The sequence below is a fragment of the Nuphar pumila genome, chromosome 5 (genome assembly GCF_984573655.1).
Source record: "Nuphar pumila chromosome 5, dmNupPumi1.hap1.1, whole genome shotgun sequence".
In the NCBI taxonomy this organism is placed as follows: Eukaryota; Viridiplantae; Streptophyta; class Magnoliopsida; order Nymphaeales; family Nymphaeaceae; genus Nuphar; species Nuphar pumila.
The window spans coordinates 108,601,327-108,626,554 of NC_143253.1; the positions used below are offsets into that span (position 1 = coordinate 108,601,327).

The 25,228-nt window shown below is 37.4% G+C and overlaps 1 protein-coding gene across 1 annotated transcript; it reads left to right on the top strand.

The window, feature by feature from the left end:
- The first annotated feature begins 8,607 nt into the window (after positions 1 to 8,607).
- Positions 8,608 to 13,400, top strand: LOC149838066 (stress-response A/B barrel domain-containing protein At5g22580-like). The gene is made up of 3 exons (XM_090007575.1): positions 8,608 to 8,737; positions 8,931 to 9,139; positions 13,142 to 13,400. Exons 1-2 carry the CDS (start codon positions 8,622 to 8,624, stop codon positions 9,133 to 9,135), a joined length of 321 nt encoding a protein of 106 aa, XP_089863701.1. The 5' UTR covers positions 8,608 to 8,621; the 3' UTR covers positions 9,136 to 9,139; positions 13,142 to 13,400.
- Positions 13,401 to 25,228: the final 11,828 nt, after the last annotated feature.

The window sequence follows — 25,228 nt, forward strand, 5'->3', positions numbered from 1 at the left end:
GGGCATCGACGGTTTCTCCTTTCCTAAAATTCTGCTCTTTCCTTTTCTTAAGGACTATATTATGCTGGATGATTATCCTTCCTTTTTGGTTGCCACGATTTGTGGATCTAGCACTATTTGTAACTCATCCCTGAGGTAATGGAGTATGATTGATCGGTGTTCTCTCGTGGATGTAGGTCTCTATGACCGAACCACGTTATCTCGTGTGTTTTGCTTACTTTTCCTTTTATCTATTCTCGTATGATGGATTGCACAACATCGTTTAACATGGTATCAGAGCTCACGTTTGTGTAGTTGGTTCCCTTCACACAAGGTGGGGTTCTTCAACATCATTGTGTGCTACTCTGGCTGTGCATCTCGCGTGGTGGTTTTCTGTATCTTTTCAATTGTTAATCCCTGTGCAGGCTCTCATTTCTGCAATAGGGCCTACGTTCTTTGTGAGTTATCTGTATTGTTGGCAGCAGTGCTGTAGTGCTTCTTTGTTCCCATGGCTAACAATAGCCAGAATACAGAATATGCTCCTACCATCGTCAGTCCAGAGCAGATAAGTACCTCTCTGAAAATCACTTCTGTTCCGCTTAATGGTTACAACTACACAGCATGGGCAAAGTCTGTTGCTCTTGTTCTCAGCGGTAAATCCAAGTTGGGACATGTTACTGGAAAAAAACCCAAGCCAACTGAAATCGATTCCAGTTTTGAAGAATGGGAGTCGAGCGATCATATGGTCATGGCATGGCTTCTGAATTCCATGGAGCCACGTATTTCTGAAGGATTTCTGTTTCTTGATTCGGCTAAGGCTATTTGGGATGCAGCTAAGGATCTTTACGGCCAACAGTATAATTTGGCTAAGAGCTACCAGTTAGCTCAAGATATTCATAGTTTGAAGCTTGACGATATGCCCTTCAACGAATATTTAGGGCGGTTGAGAGGTATGTGGGACGAATTTGATTCTTATATTCCTGCTATTATTGATGCAGGGTCTTTCAAAAAGTGGAGAGATCACGAAAAACTATTTCAAATGCTTGTTGGACTGGGACCTGCGTATGAACAACTTAGAAGTCAAATCTTAATGTCCTCTGAATTACCATCCCTCAATGTGGCTTATGCCACTGTCATGCGTGAGGAGTCTCATCGAAGGGTTATGAATGCAAAAAATAAAGAAGTTGATGAAAGCAGAGCGACACTCATAATCAAACAGAATGAACAACCATCAAAATTCTCTCAAGATGCCTAAATACAAAAATTCAAAGAGAAGAAATTATTTTGCACCTTTTGTAAGAGAGACAATCATTCTCGAGACCGGTGCTGGAAGCTCAATAAACGGCCAAATGCATTCAAAGGAAAACAACAAGCTCATGTTGCTCAATCTCAATCAAATGAGGAAATCTTAACGGTTGAAAAACTCACCCAGATTCTTCAAGGGTTCGCAAAAAACAATATGGCTGCCTTTGCTTCAAAAGATTCAGGTATACCTAATGAATCTTGCTCTTGCTTTACTACGCATCAGTCTAACAGTTATGCTTGGATTATCGATTCTGGTGCGTCTGACCATATGACAGAACAAACTTCCTATTTAGAAAACATCATATCTAATATTAGTTCTAAACCGGTTTCTGCTGCAAATGGTTCTCTTATGAATGTCAAAGGAAAGGGAAAAGTTAGTTTTTTTGGTCAAAAAGACAATGCGCTTTATATGCTGACATTAACAGCTAATTTGTTGTCTGTTAGCAAAATTACCCGATCCTTAAATTGTTATGTTATTTTCACTCCTACTGAGGTATTATTTCAGGACAAGAGGACAGAGAGGACGATTGGTAGAGGAACTGAATCTCGTGGTCTTTACATTCTTGACAACCAAAATAAAGCGTTGATGGCACAAACGGATGATGAAGGAAGAATGTGGCATATCAGGTTAGGTCATCCTTCCAGCAAGGTGCTAAAAAAATTGAAGCCCAGTCTAGACTTTGACTGCAATAAATGTGAGACATGTCGATTTGCTAAAATGACTCGTCTACCCTTTCCCTCATCTGAAAGAGTTTCATTACAAAAGTTTGATATTGTTCACTCGGACGTTTGGGGACCTTTCCCTGTTCTATCTCATAAGGGTTACAAATATTACCTGACTTTCATTGATGATTTTTCCAGAGTTACATGGGTTTATTTTTTCAAAACTAAAGACGAAGTGTTTGATACATTTGTCGATTTCTACACTATGATTCAGACTCAATACAATTGCAATATCAAAATTTTGAGAACTGATAATGGGACTGAATATATAAATGATAAGTTTGTTGATTTTCGTAAAAAAAAGGGCATGGAACATGAAACCTCTTGTGTCGGAACACCTCAACAGAACGGTGTCGCCGAAAGAAAAAATCGTCATCTTCTTGAGATTACTAGGGCTTTGCTGTTTCAAATGAATGTTCCTGAAATTTTTTGGAATGATGCAGTTAGCACCGCAAGCTATATTATAAATCATCTTCCTACCCGAAAGTTAAATTTTAAGTCTCCCATTGAGGTTCTCAAAGAGAGAGCACTCTATTTCTCATTTGAAAACTTTTGGCTGCATTGCATATGTTTGGAAACATCCTATGTTTAGAAGCAAACTTCAACAAAGAGCCATCAAATGTGTGTTTCTTGGGTACTCACATTCTCAAAAAGGATATCGATGCTATGATGCTAAAAATCATAAATTTTATGTTTCACGGGATGTTTCTTTTGATGAAAGCACAACATATTTCGAAAATAAGGAAAATGGTAGCAAGGGGGAGCAACGATCTGAGAATGATCATGTTCTGCCCATCATCACCCTTGATAGTGTTCCTTTAGATAACGATGTGCCAAATCTGACTAGTTCGGTTCAACCAAGTAATGATAACTTTAGTCAGAATGAAGAAGGAATTGTTCCTAGTCAGAATGAAGAAGGAATAGTTCCTCGTCGATCTGAAAGAATCACTCGGATGCCCAGTCGACTGCAAGATTTTGTTACATATATTGCTACTACTTATCCTATTGAAAATCAAATTCAATATGAGAACATCTCAAAAAACTATGTTGCATATCTTGCTAAAATCTCCGAACATCATGAACCAAGTTCGTATGATGAAGCCTGCAAACAGAAGCTATGGTGTGATGCAATGAGGGAAGAACTTGAGGCCATGGAAAAAAATAGAACATGGGAGGTTGTTCCAACACCAAAAGGAAAAAACATTGTTGGGTGTAAATGGGTCTACAAGGTCAAGTATAAAAGTGATGGATCTGTAGAAAGGTTCAAAGCGAGACTTGTTGCTAGGGGGTTTTCTCAAACTGAAGGAATTGACTACACAGAAACATTTGCTCCAGTAGCAAAAATGAATTCTCTCAGAATTTTATTATCCATTGCATGTAATAAAAATTGGAACCTATTCCAATTAGATGTTAAAAATGCTTTTTTACAAGGAGATCTTACTGAGGAAGTCTTCATGAAGGTTCCCTTTGGACATCCCAGTTGGAATGACTCTAGTGTTGCTTGCAGACTTAAAAAATCTATCTATGGTCTTAAGCAATCACCTCGGGCTTGGTACGCCAAGTTGAGTCAGGCTTTAGAAGAAAAGGGCTTCAAGAGGTGCGTTTCTGATAACTCTCTCTTTATCAAGAAAAGTGGCAAATACAACACTATTATATTGGTGTATGTGGATGATATAATTGTGACTGGTGATAACATGAGTGATATAGATAATGTCAAGGAATACTTACATAAAGTTTTCGATATTAAGGATTTGGGAAAATTAAGATATTTCCTTGGAATTGAGATCGGGCATTCAAGAAAGGGATTATATCTCTCTCAAAGGAAGTACACTATTGACTTGTTGACAGAAACCGGAAAGCTGGGCATTAAACCTGCTGACACGCCTATGGAAGTGAATCATAAACTTGAAAAAGCTGAATCAGAACCAATGCAAGATATTAAGCAGTATCAAAAGCTTGTGGGAAAACTTATTTATTTGACAATTACTCGTCCAGATATTGCTTATGCTGTGGGAGAAGTTAGTAAATTCATGCACAACCCTCAGAAATTTCATAAAGACGCTGTTGATCGCATTCTACGATACTTAAAAAAATCTCCAGGACGTGGTATTTGGTACAAGAGAAATGAGAATACGGATATTTGTGGCTACACAGACGCTGATTGGGCTGGCAGTGCCCTCGACAGAAAATCCACTACCGGTTTTTGCATATTTGTAGGTGGTAATTTGGTATCCTGGAAAAGTAAAAAACAGAAGGTTGTTGCTCGTTCTAGTGCTGAAGCAGAATACAGGGCTATGGCTACCACGGCTTGTGAATTAACCTGGACTAAAGCACTTATTGAAGAGATGGGATTCAAAGTCCAAACTCTGATGCCTATGTATTGCGACAACCAGGCAACAATTCATATAGCTGCAAATTCAGTGTTTCATGAAAGAATGAAACACATAGAAATAGATTGTCACTTCATCAGAGATAAAGTGCAAAGCAAAGAAATATCAACTCCGTTTATAGCCAGTGCAGATCAACTTGCAGATATTTTTACTAAAGTCGTGCCCAAAGATAATCTATATAGAGTTCTTGACAAGCTGGGAACTCATGATATATTCGCCTCTCAGCTTGAGGGGGAGTGTTGACGATAAGGATGTTTGGGGCATCGACGGTTTCTCCTTTCCTAAAATTCTGCTCTTTCCTTTTCTTAAGGACTGTATTATGCTGGATGATTATCCTTCCTTTTTGGTTGCCACGATTTGTGGATCTAGCACTATTTGTAACTCATCCCTGAGGTAATAGAGTATGACTGATCGGTGTTCTCTCGTGGATGTAGGTCTCTATGACCGAACCACGTTATGTCGTGTGTTTTGCTTACTTTTCCTTTTATCTATTCTCGTATGATGGATTGCACAACATCGTTTAACAGATCTGCATTGCTTTCTCCAATCAGTGAGGCCTAATTATTGAGTTCAAAGTAGTAATGGGCATGACTGATGCAAGAGTAGATTTATCCCCTTGGGATGTCTGCCTTTCAGATTTCTCTGTCCCACCCTATTAGAAAGTTTGATCACTTTGCAAAAGAACAAATGTGTTAAGGTGCGGACATGGACAAATGAAGGACTGGGTTTTCTTCCCCATCTTCTTTTTGCTCCACAAAAAGTTGTTACCGACAGATCAAGTCCCCATCTCTTCATTGATGTGATGACCTTACATGAAGCTTTATTCCTGTCAGTGAAGAACTAATCTGTGAGGCCTCATACAATTTAGCTACTTTTTAAAGGTAAAACGCTAAATAACAAAAACAAACAATTGTAAGGATATTTGCACCACAAAAAATAAATAAATAAGGCGCTGATCATATCTTTTATTTTCACAAGGTGACTATGTCATTGCCCCCAATAATTCTAGGACAATTGTCTCAATACTCAACTTTTGTGTGTTCCAAAGAGCCCCTCGGATGGCCCAGCCAACCTTTGAACTTATGGATCAACTTAAAATGAATTGACAACACAAAGGGTCATTCCTACGGTACAATATTCTTTTTTCTTTTCCTTTTTTTCTAAACGATGAAACTGTAAGGTGTTTCGATTAAATAAAAGCGTTTTTTCATGTGATTTTACGAGATTATAAAGAGCTGAAACTTGGAAAGCTCTTTTTAAGACTGTGTCAACGTTATCAGGTTCAGCTTAAGCTGTGAATAGATACACAGCGCAGTACTCATCAACGTGGGTGAGGCCTACCTTTTATCTGCAATGATACTATAAAATTTGCAGATAAATGCCATACTAATCCAAACACAAACATTGTATCCTTGACTGAATGCCAGGGTGTGACAGCTTATTGACTGCAGAAAAATATTTGATGGTAGTTCTGCAACCGCGCGAAGCATGAGCTCAGTGGTGGACTCCAACGTTTTTGTTATTGTGCATGAAAAGTTCATTAAGTCTGTGTTCCTTGTTGATCTCACATGAACCAATTTCACGAGCTCATAATTACGCAAAACATTGGAGTTCATGGACTTTGCCATATTTCAATATTTCACCTAATGACATGAGACCTGGAAACGGATCCCATCATTTGAAATAGGATGGGTTCCATCATACATTCAATCCTATCCATCCAATCAATGGCTAAATGGTTCTGATGGATGGCTAAGATTGAATGTATGATGAAACCCATTCTATTTCAAATAATGGAATCCGTTTCCCATGAGACCTAGGCATTTCTACTATTCTTTTTTTAAATCAACCTTGCAAGTGCAACCATCATAGCCCATTTTTTAGGAATTGGCTTTTGGATTGTGCTTTTTCAACAAAAAACATGATTTTTGGATACTACTTACGAAAATTCTGAGCTATCTATTTTCAAACCTTAAAAAATCTGGCTTATGCATCGCAATCGGATGATTTAAGGACCCATCCTTTTAAAACTAAGCATGTAAATCACATCGGAATTGTTAGATTAAAATAACACACATGAAAATCTCTGTTCTCTCTCTCTCTCTCTCTCTCACACACACACACACACACACACACACATATATATATATATACATGCACATTAGAATGTGTTTACTTAAAATATATTTATCGTGTAAAATAAGTATATCCGACGCTTTTTGATGAATCCAACCCTGCAGATATTTACGAGATTTCTGAGTCATCGATTTTCAATCCTTAAAAGATCTTGCTTATGTGTCATTCGTCCAATCTAAGAGTCGGTTCTCAAAAAACTGAGCATGTAGATCACATTCATACGGTGAGATTTGAGAAGAAAAAAACAAAAATACCCACAAAAATCTCTGTTCATACTCAGGCAAACATATTTCCTGTAATCTATTCCAGTCATATATATATATATATATATATATATATATATATATATATATATATATATATATATATATATATATAGATAGATAGATGGGAAAATATTTGCTACTATTGAAGGTAAAAAACTAATGAGCTAGAAATCATAGGTGCAAGTTGTATCGACTCAATCTAACCACATAGATATGTTCGAACAAGGTTTGTTTGCTAAGGATCAGGCCTTGGATTGTGCTTTTCTGATGTAAAAATGTGATCTTTTTGAGTTATGAAATTTTGGCACATTGTGGGTCATTGATTTTTGGACCCCTTTAAAAACCTAATTACTTATCATAATCACATTATTCAAAACAAGTTTCATACTAAAAAAACCATGTAGATCACATCCATAACACTTGATCTACAAAAAATTAAAAGTTCTTGAAAAAAAGAGTGATTTCTCCTAGTTAGTTCCTTACCTTCATTAGTAGCCAATATTTACCCTATGATTTTTTTTATTTGAAATTAAAGTGTTTTCTTGAACCTGCAAACTTATGCACACCAACACATTCCTGTTGACACATAAACAGGTATTGATTATTTGAAAGAGAGGGACCCAAGATTGCAAAAGGAGATAGCATACATCCAAGAAACATTATACTGAAAGGAATCAAACCTATTATGATGTCCAAGAAAGGAGGATAAAGGCTACAAAGTGAATGAAAAAGCGAGTACTATAACCCAACACATCACAAGTCCTTCACTTTTCTCTTTACATCTTCCTCGTTCTCATCGTTTCGGGCTCAGCTAAAGCAGAAAAGAGATCGCACGTATCTTTTACTGGGAGGTTACAAAAGATTTATAATTCAAGCTTTCATTCTTAATTACAGGGTGAAAGCAAAAGCTCTGTACCATATAAGCAATGTTATAAGAATCGAATCGAGACCGCCCAAATCGGCCAATTGTAATCGAATGAGCCCGCAAGATCTGATTCTGGGGATCGATTCAAGGATTTAAGAAAATTGGATGTATCGACCGATTTTGTATTTTTTTTTTATAATTTTTAAAAATTTCACCGGATTCTCCCCCCCCCCCCCCCTCCCCGCTGGTTGAGCAAACCTGACAATAAGGAGGTGCATGATGACACCACTACAAGAAAAACTCTTTTTACTGGCACGTCCCTCTGGCGTCGTGCCAGGAAATGCATTACCGACGGCACTTTTACAGGCAAAATTATTGATGTTAGGTTAACGCTATTAAAAGTCTTTACTGGCACTAGGCAGACTGTTATTGTCACTAATTTAACATCCGTAAATGTCATATTTCTTGTAGTACACGTTGAGTTTTTATCCCAGATGTTTTGCACTTTCCTTTTTTTTTTGTCCTTGTCTTATGTGTTTCTGATAGGGACACTGCAGGACACTTAAAAGGTGACTCAGACGCATGAGACACCATGTTCCACGTATCCCATGCGTGGGACACAGACATCAGTGATCCATGGAGGCTGCTGTCTGCGCAATCAAATGCCCCCATAAGGCATGAGGTCGGTGGACTACCGAGGGTTTTCTTCAAAGAAAGGTGGACACATTAAGTGACTCGTGTCTCTGGGAAGGTTCCTCATCACAAAAAAAGGTACGATTCGATTCAAGATTCGGTTTTGACGACATCGTTGCTTATAGTGACAGCACTTGACAAGAGATAATATATGGAGCCCACTAGTGTGACAGCACAAGGTAAAGATGAAAAGCCCCGTCTTTTTAATTCCCAGTTAAGCCTAGCCTCATCCCGTAGCTTTGCTTGTGAGCATCATCCTCCAACATGGCAATGAAACACTTTGCAGTTGTCAAGTTCAAGGAGGAAGCTTCTGTAGAAGAGGTCATCAAGAAAATGGAGAATATGGCTCTGGAGGTTGACAAAGTCAAAGGTTTTCGATGGTAATCTAGAAATAGCAGTATGGATGATTTTTTAATATCTAACGGTCCAGATTTCATCTCTCTTATAATGTGTTCATCTTCCTTGAGTTAGTCCATAAAATTCTATTGCAGATCACTTCAAATTAATGTGACAAAGTTTCTGATCAGCTGCACCACTTCAGTTAATTAGTTTCTGGTGAATTCATGTGGGCAGGGGACAGGATTTGGAATCTGAAGAAATGCTGAGGCAAGGGTTCACTCATGTCTTCTCATTCACATTTGAGAGCAAAGAAGACTTACTTGCCTTCACTCAGCACCCAAGCCATCTTGCATTTGCTCAGATATTTTCGGCCGCGATCGAAAAGATTGTAGTGCTTGATTTTTGCATTATTCAGGTCAAGCCACCAGTGGGTGCCTAAAGAGGTTTGTCATCTATGCACATTCATATTTGATTTACATGTTTTGCTTGGTAGAAGATAGTTTTTGAATCATGTGCTTGTGATGTCTAAGCTGGCTTTTCAAGAGCTTAAAAAATCAAGGTTCACAATGCACTAAAAATTTCACCACTAAAATGATCATTTTATTACATGCATCCAAAAGAAACACGATGATGGTGTGTTCTTTTACTAACAAATCATGCTGAACGTATATCTATGAGGTTAGATTGAGTTGATAAAGCTTGCACCTATATATATATATATATATATATATATATACAATGATCCTTTTTCTTTTTTAAGGAGAATCTCAATTCCAATGATCTACAAGGACTCGATATACTCTTTATTTGTTCACTATACAGTAATGGAACCAGAGATCCCTTAATTGAGGGGATAACACGCTCACTAATTGGTTTACATATAGTATTCAAACCGCGCAAATAATCACTGGACATTTAATATCGCCAAAGTTAATGCATATAATGGTCTTAGGTACCGTTTGGATGACGGAAAAAACCAGAATCTGAATCTTTGGCTGTGGTCTAAATCTATTTTAATCTCTCTCTTTTTTTGAAAGAAGGACGCTGGGGGATTACCAATGAATTATATTAAAGATGATGAGAATTACAAATGATCACCCATATCAAGGAAATTGATATTATTTCTGATATACATAAAAATACTACACATGACAGGTCATGTAGTATCTAGAAAAAAAAAAAAAACCTTAAATTCTATTTCTTAAAGTTTAATTATCTGAGATCTGATCTGTATCAAATCGAGCAATGAATTGCTCAAAACACAAATAAGAAGGAAAATTTACCAACTTCATTGCATAAAGATTTGGTAACCTCAGTATCTAATAGATCAACTTGGGTAAGAAAAGAAGCACAATAAGCTATAGATAAAAGTTTTTCAGGTGGTGGGGTTTAGGAGAGATTGACTCTCTTTCTTATGGCTCACCCCCAAGTGGTTAAAACCCCTCGAGCACCTCTCTTGTCTACTAGAGTTCCTGCTGCTTCTACCGTAAGGCAAAGAATGCACACCTCGGGTATCATACTTTTGACATTCTTCAACATGAAACACTTTTAATCCGACCCATCTAGCCAGTTGTGCGAAGCTTTTGTGAGCTTTTAAACGTGCAGCATGTGCATCGAAACGACGGTAATGCCTGATTAGCAATTATACAAGCACTTACCATGCACATACAGTTTAAAAGTAGTCACATGCATCTTGAGAACAGATTAGGTAATTTGACAAAATACAAAATTTTCTTATTTTGAAATCATCACCGTCCATCACTTCAATCACCACCATTCATTGTAAAATGATGACATCAGCACTTTTGATGGACCTCACTGCCTGCACAATGGTGGTGATTGAAATGATAGACGGTGTCGATTTGAAAACACAAAAAAATTGTGTTTTGTCAAGTCACCTGATCCATCCTCTTGGGACTGAACATCATAGTGGCTCCCATTTATCCCACTGCCGACTTAAGCATGCGGAGTCCACCAAGATGCCACAAAACAATGGTACCACTGAGGTGGTATCCCATCTTGTAACCGGGGTCCTGTGTCAAGCTGAAGGCCCAGGATCGAATCCCTCTGTCACATGGGACGGCTGTTGTTCTGATAGGGTCGGCCTAACCTCAGCTTGCCTTTAAAAAAAAAAAAAGCTACAGTGGCAGATACCATAAAAGGGGCCCACTCTAAATCATGTCCATTTACACATAATACTAAGCTCTTAGGCTGCCATCCTTGAGCTTTTGACAAATGACAAGCTGGTAAAAGGCCTTGCGGGGCGTTTGTTCCCTATAATTTCTTTTGAGTCTCTCTTTCATGGGAAGGCATTTTTCTTACAAAGGGTGAAACAAACGAAATATATGGTAGGGCCCACATAATAAATGCATAAAAAAAAAAAAGCTTTCCTGTCAAAATGGATTCATACCACACTTGGAGAAGCACTTTCTCTCCAAAATGACCTTTTCAAAGGAAAGAGGCTTGCCAAATTCCATACAACTAGTCATTTGGAGAAGAGAAGTTTTCTTTGGCGAATTAGCTGGAGAAGTTGTGAACGTCTTCCTTTTTGTTTGATGATGAGGAACCCAGTTGTGGCCGACCTTATAGTGGTAAAACCCAGGAGAGTAGACTGGCCCCACAGTGTTGCTCCACTCTTCTTGTAGGTTAATTAGATCTCAAGAGAAATCAAACTTGTGGCATCTGGAGCTTCTGGACATCCGGACGCTAACCCTAACCAACTCGGCGAGCCGGTGAGGTTAGAGTATGTAGTTGTGAATTTACTGTCGATGTAGCTGCATAATTGAACTCGAAAAGCAAGACTTTTTTTTATGGGCAAGTTGGGGTTAGGCAGACCCCCACCAGTTATACAACTGTACTATTGGGTTTTGAACTTGCAACAAGGTGACTGCTCCTACCAAACAATTGGAGCCCGGTTGGTGAAAAACAAGACTTGGGGAGCAGACGAAGCATTGATATATTACAGGGAAAAAAATCTAGAGTTCCCGGTAAACATGATCGCATTTTATCGTTTCTTTTCACTAGCATGCTCTACAAGTTAGGACACAGAATTTGGTATTTTGTTCAAAATCATGTGTTCCATTATCAATACGGGACACTTAGTTCACTAGTCACATCTATTCATGTACATATTGAATTATTGCTAACTTGGCATTTTGGGTACCAATTATACTTTAGTTGTCTTTTTCAAGGTAGACAAGAACAGTATTTGGCAGAAATGAAGGCACATTTCTTTTCTCACAAAACCAATTCAAATTTTATTGGTATCATTAATCATGAAAAAAATCCAATTAAGCTGATCAATGTGCTAAGAAAAGACATTCTTGTTCATGATGTAAACAGTTTTAGGGGCAACTTTCTGGCAATTAATTATGGGGATGTAGAGTTGTTTGATTCTGAAAAATGGACTTGCAGGATTAGACCCTGCCTTGGTCAAGTCATCCCAAAATCAAGGTCCACCAATGGCTTGGGGAAAGACTTGGAACTGCCAACTGAGACTTGTGCAGCCCAATTAGGCCTTTGCTTAGGGTAGATCCTTTCCAAGTCAGTTAAAAGCGGGCCCCATAATAGACCGGATCATGCAGAGGCGGAGCTGTAGCCCAGTCCTGCCTCCCTAAACAGTTAATTTTTTTTTTTTTAAAAGCCCAGTCCTGGCCCAGCCCTGATTCCATATGAAATAGATTTTTATCCATTTTTTTAGCTCAGTCCTAGCCCAGCCCTGACTGCAGCAAATAGTTTGATTTGTCTATATGCAATAGATTTTTATTAATAATTGTAGCCATTTTTTATTTTATCTCAAAAAAAATGTTTTCGGGGGCTGCGCCCCCGAACCCCTGACTATCGCACCAATTTTTTTTTTCCTACACCTTGTTTGCGCCCCCCCCCCATCACTCACATGAATCCTAGCTACGCCACTGACCGGATGGATCTTTTAAAGCTTTGATAGACTTAGATGGATCGGACCAAATCTCCAAACAAACCAAATCTTAGCATGGATTGGCTCTTTGATTGGGAAGAACCCAGCTAAAATCTTCAGAATACGATGCAAGTCTGTCGTGACTGTACTTGTCCCAGACAATTTGGATTCTTCAAATCAGTGGATCTGGTTGTTGGATTGAAGCACCTGATCAAGTGTTGGGGCCAACCACCACCTGCTATATGCACCATTCCCATACGACATCAAACATGGGACTCACACCGTGTACCTGATGTTGATCTAACTAAGTGGGTCTGATTTGCATGGTGAGGTTAGATCAGAAGAATCTGGGTCCTAATTGGATCGGGCCTTGGTTTAGTTATCCATCAACCTGGCCCATTTCTGGCATGGCATTAGACAAAGGTCCAATAAATGGTTTGACCAAATCTCCATGTCATGATTATTAACGTAATTTAGCTAGAGGATTTGAGCGGTTTTACTAACAATGGATTACGTTGTTTTCATGCAGGAAATAGGATATTTTGTGGTACTGTCTACAAAATCGTGTGAAAGTTGGACCCTGCCTTATGGTTCTTATGCTCGCAGTAATACCTCCATGTCCGTTATCTGGGTTTTTGTTTTGTTTCTTTTTTTTCTTTCGTTCCTCTCTTTAGTTGGCGTATGCGATGGATGGTTTCAGTATCATAACTGCAACTGTGATAATCTAAATGAGTATTTGTATTTGTGATAATATTGCAAACATTGATTATGCTTGTTCAATGGCTAATTGTCAATTCAGTTTCGCACACACACAAATATATATACAGTAATGGGTAGGTGCTTAATGAAATGTGCTTAATGACACATCCTTAATGAGTTTTTTTTTTGTTTTTTTTAAGTTATGAGGTGATCTATGTACTTGCTTTTATAGGGATCAGCCCTTGAAGTGTCAAGATTCTGATAGGTGGGTTTTCATAAGGTTTGAAAAAATCAACGGTCCAAAATCTTTGTAAAATTTTGAGGCTCAAAATATCATTTTTTTCATTGAAAACACATGTTTTAGGTGTGTATTTCTCAATCGACAATGCCCAACACATTTATGAGGTTAGAACTACGGAAAAACCCATTAAGCATATTTCATAAGCACCTACCCATCTCTCTCTCTCTCTCTCTCTCTCTATATATATATATATATATATATATATATATATATATATATATATATATATATATATATATATATATATATATATATATATATATATATATATATAAGCACAATTTCTTTTTTTGGGTTGTAAGCCTCTAATGTTGAAAAATGTGGTAGGTCAAGATCTAAAAAATAACCTATTAACTTTATGAAATTCAAATACTATAAGAAATATTATCAATCGAGTATGACATATTCACGTATGATTCTAATTAAGTATGAAATTTCATTACTTTGTTTTATAAAACACAATCACGTTTTTTTTTTTTTTTTAAATAATTATAGTAATAAGAGAAGTTATACACTTTTATACATGATCCATATGACATGTCAATTTAAATATGTTTAATGTTCTAAATTGTTATATATTATCATAAATAATCAGTTGAAATATCTAAGTTTATCACGATGGATCAAATTTTAAATAATAGATAATTTTAATTAAAAAAATATGTAATTATAATCAACAATTATAAATATAATTTAGTTAAGATTAGAAATAAGATCAAAATTATTTAAATAATCAACCAAATTTGTTAAAACAAAAAATGTTTGTTTGTCATGCAATTTTGAACCTGAAATATGAGGAATTTTCTTTTGGCTTAAAAAGATAGAGTTTAGAGAATTGAATAAGCTTTCTAACACAAAAAATCAGTCAATTCAAATATACGACTTCTAACGAGTGTGGTTATTAACTATTATCTTTTAATACGGCTACCTACCTTTGTGCATATCAAATTGCCTAACTGACTGATAACCAATATTAGGTCTACTGCAAGCATGTGTATTGCATGTTCAACGGTCTCTATAGAGTTTTTACGTGATTTACCCATATTGACGTCGTGAGTAGGTTTATCTCTTAAAAGACTTCTTCAATAAACCTTACTTTAGAAAAAAAAAAAAAGGTACATTGCATCACCCCAATTCACTTAAGCTTAAGCTGATTTGTGAGATTTCAAAGGTAGTGTATCTAAAGTTATGAGGTTGAGATTTTTTCTGTGTCTAAATTGACACAAATAAGTTTTTATACCAACTTGCAAAAAAAACCGGTAAAATCATGATAAGATCTTGTATAAGTTATAAATAGTTCATGAACATAGTTATGGTCATATTTGAATATTCATAGATTTCATAAAAAATTATGCAAGGCCATATAAAATATCTAGCATCAAATTGGATCCAACTACATATTTAAAAGTTGTAAAATCTAATATTTGGTAGGTGCAATCTGTACACATGCCACTGCAAGTCAAAAAATGATCACATTTTTTTACGGATCCTAGCCATCCATCTGAAGCATCTGGATGGCTAGGATAACTCTAGGTGTGAATATGAACCAATCGTAACCAATGGTTGGACAGTTATGGAACCCATCCTATCAAATGATGGGATTCCTACTCCCACGGATCTACTCGCTTGGCTAGAGGATGTCATGATTATCTTAGACATTAGACATCCTGTGTTTGAACCCTAGGGTGGGTACTTGTGGCCTTATGATGAAGCAAAGCAAAGGGGAGACGTACCCTGTGGGCAAGGGGCAATACCCTAAGGATTATACTATGGAGGATCCTAAAAAGGGGGTGATAAACGTGAATTTCTGGTTTTGCCTATCATTAAAAAAAATCTGTCATCAAGTTAATGGATAAATTTTAAAACTCATGGAAGGCATTCTTTGCTGCAAGGTTAAAGTTTGATGTACTCCCAAGTGTATGTTGAAATCAAATAGGTTCCTAATTAAACTCGGTTTGGTTGGGGTCATTGAATCAAATGGGCATGTGCGCTAGGAGGGGTTGAAGACACATGCTCTACCAATTAAGCTACTCCATTCCATCTCCAAGCTGAAATTTTCTCAACTCTCCTTTTAACCTCAATTACTTGTTCTATATCCTTGCATGGCCATGGTCCATTGTATAGGCAACCAAGGATGATTGAAATTAACTCCACCATTATCTTGGAGATTATGCCCTTTTAATCGTGTAACCTCAACCATAAACCATGTAGAATAGGTTACATGCAGCCACTAAATACTACTAAATCTAATAATTAAATTACATAAATAACTCTTAATGAGTCCACTATTTATGTGGCTATTGAGGTTCTTTTTATGAGACCCTATGGCCACACTGGATCCGATACCTAAATCTAACAGTGCCGAGGGGACCTTAAAGGTTTTACGATCAAAGGCCTGCAATTTGTGACTAGGCAATTTTTACTTGGCTATTGAAGTTGCTGAAATTCTATATTTTATTATTGTTCCACAAGCAAAGATATGAATGAACTAATAATGCATGCATTTGGGAACATATGAATTCGTAAGAATTTGGGAGAGCTCTAGTCTTCGCCCTACCCATTCTAGAAATCCATAAGACTAGCCAATTATAATTTTTATATTCAATTCTCAATTGGAAGAAGAATCACATAACCCAATACATGATTACAGTCTAAAAGCATATATAAATTATTCCTTAATATATATATATATATATATATGAATTACATATTATGGTTATATGGTTATACCATAGATATAGAATTTAAGTCTGGCTTGTCTGTTGGAACATTCTCTTTTTTGCTAGGCCAAGGAAACATCCTCTCTCAATCACCCACCCAATGTACATTGTCAGGCCTTTGGTTGGCAAACTGCTTGAGGTGCCCCCTACCTACCACAGAGCACCTAACTTCCACCTTGCGCCTAGAGTGGTCAATGGGCTGGGTTTATATCTTGTACTCAATCCCACCCCAACATGAATTTTGTGATATGGGCTTAAAAAATGCTAACCTAACTATTATTCAAGTTGACCTGAACCCAACCAGAGTAATATGCAGGCCTATTTTGAGTTATGGATTTTACCAGATATCCAACCCAACTCTGCTTGACCCAAGTGTTTTATATGTATTTTTAGTGAAAGTAAGCTCCTAAAATGATACAGATCAGTGTTTGGGATTTCATTTTCATGACCCAGCAAAACCTGAACCTTAATGCGAATAATTTATTTGGGCAGCCTCTTATCGATTGGATATCCAGCCCTTGATAGCCCTATTTGCAGCAAGGGATGACCCTGTAGGCTTCGAACTGTGGTCTTTTCATGTCAGGCGACAAACTGTGGTTACTCTTAACCAGGAAGGCAGGGCTCTCGTGGGCGTTGGAACATCACTTAGAAAATTAGTCAAAATTCAAAATAAAAATGCCTTTTGGTCATTGGTTTCATCAATAAAGGAGGAAAGCTTTATTTATTTATTTATTGCATAAAGAAACCATGCCCGGGATTGGAGACCGAACCCTGCTGGTTTTAGCTTGCCATACCTATGGTCGCCACCCAAAGTGCGCCTCTTGCATGTTTCACCTTGCAAAAGAGGTGTCTGCATGAGGATTCGAACTCGGGTAAGGAGAAGCATCCCTATCTAAGAGCTTGAGATCAGGTGGGTGACCCGATGAGAGTCTACTAAAGAGGTAACCTTCTTCTATAATATGAGAGGATGATAAGGGAGAATCGGGTGCAATGTGATTGCATACTTTGGTAGGTGGTCAAGTGCAGCAGCAAACTTAAAAAATGTACCATACCTCATCTCAATTCAAGCATGATGACCAATTAATTCAACTTACATGCATTCTTTTCTAATTAATTATGCTATGACCATAAACTCCCGAACTGGTTCCCATCAAACTGAGTGATGTAAGTTGTATGCATCCTTTGTTTTTATTGATGAAAAGGTACAGGTCTGCCTAATCCCTGCTCTAATATATATATATATATATATATATATATATATATATATATATACACACACACACGCATATATATATATATATATATATATATATATATATATATATATATATATATATATGCGTGTGTGTGTGTGTTATGACCGATGATGAATCTACCAAACCTGTAAGTAATAATTAACATATACAAACTCCACTAACTTGAGTTTAACAAATGATAGCAATTAAAATTATCCGGTTCATATATGGCATGCAAGAATGGTATAGTTTAAACAGTGAAAGTTTGCAAATTTTTTCAACTTTCTAGGTTTTAACTCGAATGTTACATGTACTCGTTAATTAGTCTCAAAATTCTACATGGTATCAATATGCTATGTTTTAGTGTATGTTTGGATACACCGCCCAAGTAGCCAGTGGGGTGGTTTTGAGGGTGTTGAGACGAAGGTACCGGATCAAACCCGACTGTCCGTAGCTTTCGGAGGTAGGCCACGTAAGGCAGGATGGTTTTGGGCCCCACCTGGGGTTTTGGTCGCTTGGGAAAGAGTTACTCGTCATCAGAAAAGAAATTGTATGTTTGGATAAGGAATGTGAAAAGTTTGGTAAATGAGAATTCTCACTAGGCCGACTTACATTTTATTAGTTTGGTGGGATATCGAAGTAGGGATGGCAGTGGACCGGGGGAAAGCGGGGCCCCGCCCCGCCTCGCCCCGTTTGGACCGGGGATGAAGGGTATGAAATGGGGATGGAGGCGGGGGTGGAGGATAAAATCCATCCCCGCCGCCGAGGCGGGGCGGGGGTGGACGTGCACTTTTCCCCGCCCCACCCCGTCCCCGCCACGATCCCCGCCTAATCCCCGCCCCAACCCCGCCCCGACCACTTTTCCCCGCAATATCCCCGCCCCGCCCTGCCTCATCCCCGCCCCGCCCCGCCTCATCCCCGTTTGGATCGGGGATGAAGGGTATGAAACGGGGATGGAGGATAAAATCCATCCCCTCCGCGGAGGCGGGGCGGGGGTGGAGGATAAAATTTTGAGGCGGGGCGGGGGTGGAAACCTTGTCCCTCGCCCCGCCCCGCCCCACTGCCATCCCTATATCGAAGGGCATCACGAATTCATGTACTCTTCCTTTTTCATTCGTTAATGGAAAATGGTTTTTCATAATGGTCCTTAAGACAATACCCAAATACATTTCTATCTTATTTGACTTTTCAAAATCGTGCTTACCTCTCAAAATGTTAGGGAAAATGCATTCTTGGTCATGTGACGTCTAGTTACCTTAAGGGCTGTTTGGAATCTGGGAATTGGGATAGGAGTTAATGCATTTGGCAAAAAAAATTTGGTAAACTACCACCTGGTGGCTGTTTGGAAACTGGTAATTGAGATGAGAGTTAATGCATTTAGGATGGAAAGTGACATTGATTTTACACTAAAGCATGAAACTGGCAGCTGCCAATTCCCATCCCAGCTACTAGTTTCCAAAAAAATGGTTTTGCCATGGTTGCCCAAAAGAAAGGGATAATTTTGAAAAATAAGATAAAGAATGATTTTGGGTTTTCATTATAAGACGGCCAATTATGAAAAAAAAAACTAGGCCAAAAAGCTTAGCTTGTGATTTGACAGATTTAATCATGTGCTTTGCAATTTTGCCAATTAAATCTTTACCAAGAGCAAGTATTCATACTTTAGTGTTTACCAAAGGTTAAACCGGGTTATAATATATATAAGAGATGAAAGATACTTAACAAAGTACTCATACTACACAATACACAGAAAATTGTTGGGAATGTAGTGAATTTCTGTATTGTGTTTTACATGAAAAATCGCTGTATGCATAGTGATTTTCTATGTTTGTGTTATGCATTAGTGGTTCTTTATGTTTTTTTTTAGCCCGGATAGTTTGTAAGCCTTGTTTGAAAACTAGTAGCTGCCTATGGATTTCTGTAACGCTTCAAAATTTTAACTTATAAATTTTAAAAATATTTAGAGAAAACTTTTCAAATTTCAGGGTTTGATTTTAAAGACTTTAGCGGAAGCAATTTCTTTTTATAAAAAAAAACAAGTTGACAATTCTGGGTACGTTAGCTTACAAATAAACCTTATCTACAAAGAATAGTCAGGACGCTAGCAGAAAAAGGGTGATCTCAAACCATGTTACATCACGCTATCGACCGTCTGTAAAGGTCTATTTTCCATATGCCCATGAAATTGGTTAGTTTCATAACAAACTGATAGGTGCACAAACAGACAATGTAGAATAAATAAAGTAGGACATCACAAGATAAACCGTTTATTTCATTAAAAGCAGTAGTAGCATTTGTAATTGCGAGAAATTAAATCTGAGCAACATATGCAAAGAACATCTATATTGAAGAAAAAAGATAATACAATATTATGTGCAGTTAACTAGCAATGTTAGCTAATTAATACAAGTAAAGAACTACGTAAATAGTTTAACTAATAAGTGTAATGCCACAACAGGCATGAACAATTCAACTAACAATGAAAATGGGTTAATTTATATTTCGATATTAGCTGGCCTTGCAAGTACGCACAAGGCACGAATCGTAGAAACAATCAGATGTACCTGTCCAAAGGAATGACTATGATAAAAGGATAACATTTAATATATTGCAATTCATTTAGTTCAATCTTGACATGCATAACTCTTTGAGCATTTGACTTGTGGAGGCCAACATCATTATCTTTATTTATTTCAACAGAGTGCTTATTGCACAACTCGAGGTGCTCAATGACCTCTCATACTACTTATCATAATGTATATATCGTACATGCCTAAAGGTTTGACCACGATAGTAGGTCATGGGTTTCTCGAAGGATAACCTCATACAGTGTTTTGTATGACTTAAAAGCAGTAATATACTTGGCATGCTCAAATACTACAAAACAGAAAATCTCAAACAAGTCTTAGGCTCATTGTAGATCCAATCATTCCTTCTGAGTAACCGACTTGGGATACAATTAGTTGCATCTAGTATCGCATAAATGAAATACAAGCTTTATAAGCAGGATCTTGTTCTCGAGAAGTCAGCCTTGCATAAGGGAGCACCTCCTCTCGAGCTTTTAGTGTCTGTACACAATTTTATACCTTTTCAAAATACATGAAATATGGTACGCACACCTGTACACCCTGCGATGCTTGCCTGAGGGCAATAGCAAAAACAAAATATGATAGCAAATCTAAACATATGCAATATGACGACAACACGAAGCAAGTAAAGAAGATTACTGGCAGTAAACTAACTGCAGAACTCATACTATGCATACAAGACATGGTGGCTATAAGAAATACATAATTTCTGATAAATAAAGTCAAGTAAAGAGCAAACCATCACAAGTCATATTCATCCATATTTATGCATGCATGAAAATACATCAGTTGTTCTTATCCCAAGAGTCAACTACTTTATTTAATTCAATTCAAAGTCCCCGTGCAACTTTTCCCTACCTCGGAAGGTTGCATCCCTGCATGTGCTTACGAGTGTAGATGATGTAAGGTTCGGGTCGCAGGGTACGGGCGAGATTCGTTGTGCAAACTGCAAATAAATAAAGATGATAATTAACATACAAAAAGTATTGATCGAGTCAAGGTTGACCCCATGCAATGAAAATAGGGGGTGACATGTGTGGGCTCGGCAACCTGGCCGAGCCCAAACCTACCTGACTAACCTGAAGGCTGGGGTAAAGCAAACCCCTACCAGCTATACAATCATACCATTTGGGGTTCGAACTTTCAAATTCTCAACATGGGTGACATGCACTAACTGCTCCTTCCAGACAAGAGAAGCCCCCCACTGGTCCTAACCAAAAGAAAAATCATGCAGGGGCATTGCCCCTACCTGTCGAACGAAAAAGAGAAGTGGCAGGGGTGTGTCTCTGCCTGCAGAATTCAGAGAGGCAACAGGAGTGAGAGGGTATAGGGAGGGAGGGTGTGGCAGGGGGCCGTCGGCCCCCCCTGTCGGTCCTTTGACACGTAACTGAGAAAGAGGGAGGTGTAAGGGTTATAATTGTGCCCCTCCTGCAAGACAGAGAGGGAGGGCAGTCAGAGGGTAGGTGACCTCAGTTTGACACCAAACAAGAAGCAGGGGGCGTCAACCCCCATGTTTGAAAGCTGGACAAGGAGACAAGGGGTGTCGACCCCCCTCTCTGGTGATTGAAACAGAAGAACAGGGGGCGACATCCCCCGTTCGATGATCAAAACCTTGGCAGGGGGCATCGGCCCCCTGTCGAATGGAAAAACCAGGGTACAACGACATCGACCCCTTGTTGAATGACCGAAACAAGGGCAGGAGGCGTCACCTCCCTCTACCGGACGATAAGAAAGATAGGAGAAGGAGGGGGAAGGCGCGGCAGTGGCCGCCGGCAAGCACAGAGACAAGGGGAAGGCAATGTAATGAAAAGCGCAAAAGCACAAATGATGCAAATAATTCTTTAAAGGAGGCAAGTAAAGAGCCAAGAACATAAGCACGTAACGTGCGCAAATAACCCATTAAGGGGTAAAGTGCCTAAAAGGCAAAGAAAATATTATTCAAGAAGAGAACAAGAAGGCTTCAAAATCCAATACATTACAAGAGGGAGACCCCCTTTTTATAGAGGAGGAATAGTGAGAGAGGGGACCACATGGGGCTCCCTTCTAGTCATTGGGAGCCCCAACGATCATATTAATGACCATTGGGGCCCCAACGACTAGATGGGTGGGGCCTCATGTGGTCTTTATTACATACAAAAATAAAAAAGAAAAAAGGAAAAAGAAAAGAAGAGAAAGAAAAACATAAAAAAAAGTATAAAAAAATTACCAAAATACCCCTATCAAGTTTTTGGGTATACAATAAAGAGAATATATATATACATACATATTTTAGCATGCCTCCTCAAACTTTACAGGGAGAAGACCGTAAGTTTGCCAAGAAGAAACATAAATCACGGAGTTGGAAAAGCTTTGGTGAAGAAGTCAGCCAGCTGATATTCTAAAGTAACATATGGTAAGGTGATGGTTCCTCTGAGAAATTCATCTCACACATAGTGGCAGTCTATTTCAATATGCTTGGTGCGCTCGTGGAAGGTGTGGTTGCTTGTGATGTAAATCACACTTTTGTTATCATAACACATCTTGGTGGAAGAGGAAATGAGAAGGCCCATATCATAAAGGAGACTTCTGAGCCATACAATTTCCATAGTTGTCATCATCATGGCTCGATATTCAGCTTCAGTGGATGATAGTGAAACTTTTTGTTGTTTCTTACATCTTCAAGAAATAAATGATTCATCTAAAAAAATGCAAAAATCAGTAGTTGAGATTCGATCATTGAGATTTCCTCCCCAGTCTACATCAGTATAAGCAGTTAATTCAAGAGATGAAGACGAGGATAAGAAAAACCCTTTGGATATGGTGTTCTTGATGTAGCGCACAATTCTCATTATGTTTGCCATATGGACTAAAGTAGGTGTATGCTGAAACTGACTTACAACATGAACCACATAAGCTATATCTAGATGGATGATGGATAAGTAAGTGAGGGATCCAATCAACTGCCAATAAGGAGTAGGATCTTCAAGTAGAACACCATCCTCAAGTCTGAGTTTTGCATTTATAACTTTAGGAGTTTCAACTTTCTTTTCATCTGAAACTTCCAACTTAGTACAGATGTCTGCTGCTAATTTCATTTGAGATAGAATGTATCCTCGAGGAGAATACGCCACTTCAATACCTAAAAAATATCTCAAAAAACCCAAGTCAGACATATCAAAAGTTTTCTTTAACATAGTCTTCACTTCATTTACTCCCTTTTTGTCACTTCCAGTGATGATCATATTATCAACATACAGAAGTAAAAATAACAATGGAGTCACCTGTTTTCTTAACAAAAAGTGCAGTGTCAGTATAACATGAAATAAAGCCTAAATTGATTATTACATTACCTAACTTGTCATACCAAGCTTTGAGAGCTTGCTTAAGGCCATATAATGCCTTTTTTAATTTCAAAATTTTACCATTTTGATTCATGCCAGGAGGTGGTTGTTATCATTGCAAAATTTAACTTTTTCAAGTCAAACTGACCTTTGAAAAAGATTTTGAAAATAACTCGTCTTCGTTTTAAAATGCGAGAAAATTCTGAGTAATGGAACTCATCTGTCGGTACGAAGTTCAACCGTTTCTGGTACCATAACTAGGGGTAATCGAACCAATGATCAATCATGTGCTTTGCTTTACTCAACTGTCTAAATCAATATTCTATTTCCTAAATGCACAAAGAATCAAGCATGTGCTATGACTTAAATTTTTTTTGACTGAGAACATGATGTATGCTCCAAATATTAGAAAATACTTGGAGAAAGAATACCTTGAAAATCGTGAATCACATTGGGTGAATACTTTTGAAGAAAAGAAAAATTGATTTATGAAGATAGCTTGATGTTTTGAGAAAATCGATTTTGAAGAAAACTTAAATGACTCTGAGAAAGTTGATTTCTTTGAACTTGAATTCTGAAATTGACAAGTATTGAGACTTTAGAGAATCATGAATTGAAAGATTGAAAATTTCTTGAAAAACCAAGGGTTTTAAGAAAATCGATTTTGAGAAAAACTCAGGTGACTTTGAGAAAATCGATTTTTCTGAGATAGAACTCTTGAATCGATCAAAAGGATAGGCGTATGGCCCTGTGAAATCTTTCCATAATGCAGTCTAAACCTAGATGATGTATGAATGTAGTTTTGAGAAAATATTTTTTGAAGAATTTATGAAAAATCATTGATAAAAGAGTTTTTGTGCCTTATAGAATTCAGATGAAATAAATTTGCCACATATCCCTGATTATGACCACGAATATATAATGAATATAATCCATTTGATTCTAAAAGTGAAAAAAACTTACACAAGTTTTAAAAATGTTCTATGATTTTTGAAAATAGCCTAAGAGTGTAGGTTGTTTGTGGCTTAAAAGAAGATGATAAATCTGGATATTGTTCGTATTTTGACTATGGCCACAAATACGAACTCAATCGAGTTTATTAACTTCTTAGAAGCGAGTGCACATGCCATTTGTGTAGACCATGGTGAATTTGAAATATGCATGAATCATCATCCATCACACGATTAATATTTTTGAAAATAAACTATATGCAATGCAACTCTAATTTAAACAGAAAAGAAAATTCTTATTCCAATATTTACAATTTACATCAATAATGAACTAAATAAAAGAAAAAGAAAATAAAAAAATCTAATCTTGAACCTCCCTACAAAATTAGCAAACTTGTTAGTGGAAATATATCAGCTTTTCAGGATTTATCCAATAATATCTGAAATTGAAGAATTTATCCGGATATAAGCCTTTTTCAATGCTTTCCTAAAATAAACATAATAAAGGATGATGCAAAATTGAATAAATAATAAAAATAAATAACTTTGAAATTTAGAAATTTGATAAAAATAACCAAAATACCTTTAAAAATTGACCTTTATTGCAAAATAGGGTTTAAAAATAGGGTTTTTCAGAAAATATTTTTGTAAAACGCTTAATCCGGGGATCAAACAAACTCAAAATAACACCAAATCGGGCGGAGAGAATCTCAGCATGATTATGAACATGATAAAATCCTAAAAATATGAAGCTTTTCATAAAAAAATTGAAATATTAGAAAAATATCAAATTTTGCCCGTAT

Bases quoted from the DNA above. Each gene is read 5' to 3' on its own strand.
- LOC149838066 (XM_090007575.1), top strand. From the start codon at position 8,622: ATGGCAATGAAACACTTTGCAGTTGTCAAGTTCAAGGAGGAAGCTTCT. The intron at 8,738-8,930 runs GTAATCTAGAAA...TCATGTGGGCAG, and splicing joins AAAGTCAAAGGTTTTCGATG to GGGACAGGATTTGGAATCTG.